Source organism: Phaethon lepturus, unplaced genomic scaffold, assembly GCF_000687285.1.
Source record: "Phaethon lepturus isolate BGI_N335 unplaced genomic scaffold, ASM68728v1 scaffold9577, whole genome shotgun sequence".
Taxonomy (NCBI): domain Eukaryota; kingdom Metazoa; phylum Chordata; class Aves; order Phaethontiformes; family Phaethontidae; genus Phaethon; species Phaethon lepturus.
The window spans coordinates 5,974-13,302 of record NW_010552501.1 but is presented as its reverse complement, the minus strand read 5'-3'; the positions used below and the strand labels follow the sequence as shown (position 1 = coordinate 13,302).

At 41.9% G+C, this 7,329-nt stretch overlaps 1 protein-coding gene across 1 annotated transcript in view; it reads right to left on the bottom strand.

Annotated features, from left to right (window-relative positions):
• Nucleotides 1–238: 238 nt before the first annotated feature.
• Nucleotides 239–7,329, bottom strand: part of LOC104623986 (chromosome unknown open reading frame, human C6orf163) — a 7,609-nt gene continuing 518 nt past the window's right edge. Inside the window, 5 exon segments of the mRNA XM_010291233.1 lie at nt 239–314; nt 316–732; nt 2,098–2,300; nt 4,442–4,549; nt 5,113–5,207. Coding sequence (XP_010289535.1) covers nt 239–314; nt 316–732; nt 2,098–2,300; nt 4,442–4,549; nt 5,113–5,207 — 899 coding nt within the window.

The following is a 7,329-nucleotide window of genomic DNA, read 5'->3' as shown; positions in this document are numbered from 1 at the left end:
TTTTCTGATCAGATTTTCAGATTTTTTCCTTCTCAAGAAGGGCTTGGTGAGAAGCTCCTCAAGTGCTACATGTTCCAACCTCTTGCCCTAGCATTTATAAAACAAAAATTAAGGCATAATTTCTAAGCATGGCTCTTCATTTCATTATTTAATATAGTGGCAGTTATTTTTCTCTGTATCGTTCTAGCCACACTCATATAATTCAGTGAACAGAGATGAATTTATTTTTCAGCATCACCTATTTGTAGTTCTGTTTACCCATGGCTGTGAATCTCACACTTCTAATACTAGTTCTCTTTTACTCCTTGTCACTGTGCTTCTTCTGGGGTGTCCTTCTGCTTAAATGCTTCTCTGAATGGCAGAATAAAATCTGCTTGTCCAGGGGACAGGTTAGGAAATGTGGCATCAATATATTTTTGAAAAGCTTGTCTTGTTGCTTGTATTTCGGTTTCCAGGCTGTCCTTCCAATCTGTCATAATTTCCAGTTTTTGCTCGAGAGTCTTTACCTGTTCTTCTGCTGCTTTCAGCATAACCATCACTTTTTCCAGCTCATCAAGATGTAGCGCCTCTGCTTCTTTGAGCTGTTTTTGAGTCTCAAGCTGATTCTCTTTTTGTTTGATACTCAGGGCAATATTAATCTCATGACATTTTTCTTTGTTCAGTTGCTCTACAGTCTTATGATACAGTTCCTCAGCAAATGTACTTTCTTCTTTGAGTTGCTCTAAATGCTTTCTATTTAAAAAAGAAGAAGATATTTGTAGGGAACGCCTGTTATTAAAAATTATTTAAAAAACAATTTAAGTCTATTCAGGTTGTTGTAAAGCCTCCCTTATTCAACTATAAATATACATGAAATCAGAACTTGATGCAGGACCTCTGAAACAAAATAGGGCAAAAGAAGGCCCCTGATGACGCAGAGAAAGGCAGCTGCAGAAGATTGTATTTCTGCATGTGCCACATCCAGCAATAATTTAATGATGCTTGCTTCCAAATGAAAAATCTAAAGGATTACTATTTCACTCTTTATTCAGGTCTCTCTTTGAGCTAGCACTTAAGTACACACTTCTTTTCAAATAGACATTGAACAATTCTGCCCTCAAGTGAAAATGCTGTCTTGAAGTGATATCTAAGAACCGATTTCCAGAATACAGATTCATCTGTAAATTTAAGTGGTGCTGAGAACATCTTTGTGCTAGCATGTCAGTAATAAAACATGTAATTTATATTATGTAGTCAAAACATGATGAGTGTTATTCACCAGAGTTGGCTCAGGGACATATAAACAATGGTGCATCACGTATCCATTAAGGTTACTGAGCCAAATACTTCAATGTAGAGAAAACAGTTTCTGCCCTCTGTTATTGCTCCCTCCACTTTGCTGAAGATATTTTCACAGAGCTCTGCTAACTTGGTAAGCTAACGAGACCAGCTAAGTTTATGCAGAATGTGATTTATCTTCGTCAGGAAAGGCATGTTTTAGTAGCGAAAATAAAGATATCAAATAATGGATCAAAACTTAAGCATGACTCTGTTCAGAAAAAAAAAAAATCTTACAAAGGAACACACCCGAACTGATCTTTTAATTATGAAAGCATAGTGTTATTTTGTTGTTTGTGCTGTCAAAAAATGGAATGTATTCTACTCTTAAGGGAGAGAGGTGTGTTATTATTATGACATCAAAGCTGTTTAATTCACAATGCTTAATTTATGGGTAGAATCTCCTGTGCATGCAGACCTCCCTAAGAGCACATTTTTCAGTTTTGCGTAGATGTCATGAATGGCACAATAGGCCGCTGAGATTTTTATTTCTGATGACTCTAAATCAGCCATAAAAAGCAAAGCTTTTGGATCCTTGGTTGGCTTTGTGATATTTGCTTTTAGGGACAAAATATGTTTTATTTCTACATGGGGCACCAGCGAGAGAGAATGAGCCTGCAACTCTTGCTGGTCACTTGACATTTCCAAATATGTTTTTTTCTAAAGGGTCTATCAATCTTGTCCTAGAAGACCCGCATTTGAGCAATGCTAATGCAATTCCGGTCATATTTTTTAGTACAGCATCTTTGCCAACCAAGTCAGGGGAAACACTAAGAGCACCTGTGCTGCCTGGCTGCTTCCTTCAGGGCTGCCTCCCTCTCCTGTTTCCTGGCTTCGGCCACTGCTTGCATCTTCTCCCGGGCACACTCCATGAGAGCGCACTGAAGTCTGTGAGCCACGCGCTGCTCTGCAGCTTCAGCCTCTCTCTTCTGCTCATTCTCCATGTACTGCTGCATCTCTGCCTTTGCCTTCCTCACCTCTTCCTTAAGCAAAGTTAAAAGTAGATCTAAGTAGTGACAACAGCTTATTGCTCAGTTGTCTTTAAACAATCCCCAGTAAAGCCCAGCAGAACAGACTTCAGGAAAATATTACGGGGCAATTACAGAGACTTATTGTAGCATCATTCCACATCATCTGTGTTTTCTACACAAGGCACAAAAAGTTCTCTGATCCTTCACAAGCTAACATGGCTGTTGGTATGGTTTTAGAGTGAGATGGAGAAGCAGCCTGGTCCTTGGTATGCTTGTCAGCGAGATATTGCTCAGGCGGATACAAAAAGGCATGACAACACTAATCGTAGGTTGTCTGGATGGACATACATACATCTGGAATCTCAGACAACTCAATATATATCAATATACCTCTGTTGCCATTATAGGCTATGCCACACCTGACCATCCAGTAAAGCAATCCAACCCACTTAACTTGGTTAGAAAAACCACTTGGTGTGTTTTCTAATACAGGATGAGTAGAGTTACATGAGGTCTGGCGTAAATCTCTTGCACACTCATGTACAAGCTCTGTATTTTGTGTATTTTTGTGGATACTGGTTGTACATCTGCTGCTGGTAAGTGGAGTGACAAATAATAGGACCTGCCTACAAGAAGCCCAACTAAAACCATTTGACCATTAGTGATGGTGGAACAGCCACATCAGCACTACCACAAAAAGCCATTTGTAAGGCTATCAGCTCAAAGCAGTTGTCTTTGACCTGTCCTACATGTAAAAACCCACTTCAGTCACTCATTCAGTGATACATTTTGTTGGCTGCCACCATCTGTTTGCTTAGACAGATGCTGAGTAATTTTCTGCCACTACCTCTCTAAGCTAGCTGCTAGTGAGCAGTTAGCTCATTGTTAACACACCTCTTAAAATTAACTTCGAGAAACACAAACCACCAAATCTAAAACTTCTTGCAATTACTTTGGTTATATCTGCCACTTCTTTTGTTACAGGTGTAGAATTCTGTATCTGCTCCCTAGTCCTTAGTCACTGGAGCCAATGTTATCAGGTCAAATAGTACGTGTTCAAATCCTCAGCACTCAAGACTACAAAGGTATATAATAGGCTTATGGCAAGTAATGGAATGGTTAAACACGAGGAACTGAGCTATTTCCAACTATTGTCAGCAGATGCTATGACTGCAAAAGACAGAGCTCCCTTGGAAAACAGATCCATAAAATGGAATGAACTCTGCTGGAAACTTATGACCACTGTAAACCTCCCTGCTTTTCCTCTTGAGATGCCAAGCACATTGCTTTGACTGCCTGCAGTATAAAGAGATAGCTGTTTAGAAATGTATAAAATAAAATTCCAAAGCAAAACACTCCAGCAATTCTCCACGTGCCCTTCATCTGCTGGTGGGAGGCTGCGAGACTAAGGATAGCAGGTGTTGGATGAAGTGCGTAATGCCTGACTGAGGAGTGCTCGGATGCTCTAGTGGCAAAAAGCCCTGTGAAGCGGTGCAGAAAGCAGGAAGGCTCAGATCCAGAAGGCAGTTGCCTTCCTTTTTCTTTGTGTATCTCCGAGTCTTTTCTCCGATATCCAAACAGCCATATCAAGCATGTGCTAAACATATAAAAAAGTACAAAGCTACAGCGTGCTTCATTTAGGAATATACATATGCTGGCAGTTTTCCTTCTCCTCCACTCCACTTAGGGTCCAGGTTCAGTAAATCAGTTAAATACCTTTCTAGCTTTGATGGACATGAAACTTCAGGACAGATTTAGTTAAGCCCTTATTTAATTGCCCTTAAGCAATGCACCTAATCAGGTTCAGTGGCTGGCTGAATCAAGACCTGACAGGGAATTTTCAACAAAGTCCACAAACTTAATTCACTTAAAAAAAAAAAAAGTGAAACATGCTGAAAGTAAATTAAAAAATCCAGCTAGCTCAAGCTCACATCTCATCTAGCTCAAAGACAAAGCCAGTCATCTTTCAGGCCAAGTACTTCTCCGGGAACTAGAGTTCAAATCTCAGATGAATGGAGGTCCTGGTTACGGCAAACATTAAAAAAAAACAACACCCAACATTTTTTTAACATAAAATGACATTCTTGGTTGTCAAAAACATGGTTCTGTCATGCTGGCTATTTCCACGGTAATGAAAGCAAACTGGTTCATACCCTTAATTCCTTCCTGAGTTTTTGTTTAAGGTCTTGTACAAATGCACCGTGGTTAGCAGCTGCCTCTCTGAGAGCTTTATCCACTGCATCTTCCTTGTGCCTTTCAGCCTTTAAAACAAGTTGTTATTTAAGAATAGCTGGTAACATTCTGTTAACATCCTATTGAGGTGAAGCAGAGTTACATAATCAATAGTTCTGTTATTTTCTTTTTAAGAAATCAGAACAAGTTAAATTAAAAACCAGGTAGTGAAATAACATTTTGGCCCATTTAGCAATTTTATTGCAGTGATTCCTGTTAAAATGTGGCCACACAACAGCACTAAGCTGCCACAGCTGTAACCAATATACATATATATATATATATCATAAAGGGCAGTTTCAGAATCTTACATAGCACTGTGGGGAAGAGCTTTAACAACGGATAACTTCTGTGTGCTTTAGAGGCCATTTTCAGAGCAGATGTAAAATTTGTTATTAATATAAAGTATGCTTTGTTGTGATCAGGAACTGAAGAAGTACATGCACACAGAAATCTGTGAACAAAGGACGAGCTGAAGTTAAAGACAGCTGTACAGCAGTGACCTCAAACTTCTTTATTAACTGTCTTTACGGGGTAGCGATTATTCAAAAAATCACCATCATTTAAATGACAGGAGCATAATTTAATTTACCTGAGACCAAAGTTCAGCTTTCATTTTTTCAATGCGCTCTTGTATCTCTGCCTCCTTCTTTTTATGTTGTTCTTCTTGAATGTCTGCTCCAATCTCTGCACAATCAACAGAAGCGGTTCACGCACAGCAACCAACCATAGTGCAGAAACCCATGCCTCTCTCCTAACCCCTTTGCTTGGCTCTGCAGCTGAATAAAAAACCAAAAGTCTAAAACCCACGCACCCTCCGTTCACAGACAGGAAAACACAATTATTACTGCTTGTGCCGTTCCATAAATGTAATAGGAAGGTGCTGAACCCAACTCTCACCTTCTAGGCAAGGCTGCACAACCAGAGAGCATCATGGGTGTCCCTCCTGGCTCCTTGTCTTGATGGTCATCCACACAGCACAAGCAATAGTTCAGCCCTCAGCTTTCTTGGGAATGATTTATCCGGTTCTGTCTGCGACCGAACCTTGCGGCAGCAAGGGGAACGGCTTTGCTCCCTTTAGACACCATGGGTGAGATAGGGCCCTCTGTGGCTCCCTGTGCTCTCCAAGGTTTTCAGCGAGGTCTCTCACCCCGAGATACCCTCAGATGCTCTCATGTGACTTTAGGGACACATTGCATATTCTCAGGGGGATATGGCAGAATATTTCAGGTGTTTGGAAGACAGCATGCACATGCAAAGCAATGCCTCTGCCTCTAGGGCTGCTGTGTCTGTCTGGGGCCCAAGGAAGGCCCAGCCCAGTGCTGCAGGAGCACAGCTAATCCCTTCTAGAAAAGGAGAGCGAAGCAGCGTGGAGGTGGGCCGCACCACTTCACAGGGCCTAGGCCAGGGTCGCTCCCTTCAGCAACGTGGATGGGGTCTAAGTAAAATGTTAGCACCACCATCTCTTCCTGTGGTCGTGCTGTGAAGGAAAACAGGTAGCCCTGCTAAGTCATTTGAAAGATTGGTCTTCAGCACCAAGGACTGCCCAGAAGAAGAGGAGCCATGTCAGAAGGAGGTGGATAAAGATGCCTTTCTGCAACCCAAAACTCCCCCCCATAACAGTGGGATTTTGGATCACACAGAATCACACAGAACCATTAAGGTTGGAAAAGACCTTCAAGATCATCAAGTCCAACCGTTAACCCAATACCACCATGCCCCCTAAACCATGTCCCGAAGCGCCACATCCACACGTTTCTTGAACACTTCCAGAGGTGGTCACGCCCCCCCCTCCCTGGCCAGCCTGTACCAATGCTTGGCTACCCTCTCGGTGAAGAAATTTTTCCTAATATCCAATCTAAAGCTCCCTTGGCACAACTTGAGGCCATTTCCTCTCATTCTATCACTAGTTACTTGTGAGAAGAGACCAACACCCACCTCACCACAACCCCCTTTCACGTAGTTGTAGGGAGCGATAAGGATCCTCCCCGTCCACCTTTCCTACTCAGTGTCAAGCCTGGGCATTGCTTTGGATCCCATTCTCTGTGCCTGGCAGGGCTGAAAAGTCACCTTTTCCTGGGTTATGAGGAAAATGAAAAAGGAATAGAGCCACAGCAGAGCTAGTTTTCACATAGCCACTGGAGGATTAGGTGTCCCTCTTTCACTCGTCTTCTTCCCCACTGCACATGGGTGGGCAGGGTCCTCTCATGGAGCTAAAATGATGTGCATGGAAAACATTTGCAGGATGGGACAAAGGGGTCAACTGATTTAAATCAGCAAAATAGAAGTCCAGCAGTGCATAAGTCTCAGCAACAGGTATGTTGTGCTCTGACTGCATAACTTTCCCTAGTCCATTATATTAAGCCATAAAAAGAAAATAATTTTAAAAGAGACTTTCTATGGCCTTCTGGATGTGCTTTACACTGTGTTGTGTCGATGCAGGGCTGAAGCCTTGTGTTCTGAGACACGCACAGCACTCACCCTGCTGCCAGGGCTCTCAGTACACCGATAATCTCTTGATATTGTTTAAAACAGAAACCAAGCATGCTCCTCTTCACAACACACATTAATGAAAATGCACAACATTTCTACAAAGCTTTACACAGCTGATCAGAAACCTCTATGACAATTAGGCATAGCATCTAAAGATACTTCAGATTCTTGCTAGATCCTCAAACACGTGAATGCTACCACATGCTTTCCTTCATCATTGCCAGAAAAAAATCAAACCTCAAGAGGCTCTACAGAGCCTAAGTCTAAGGTCAGCAGCCAGAATCAGGTATTAGGTGGCAGGATTTGGGATAAAACA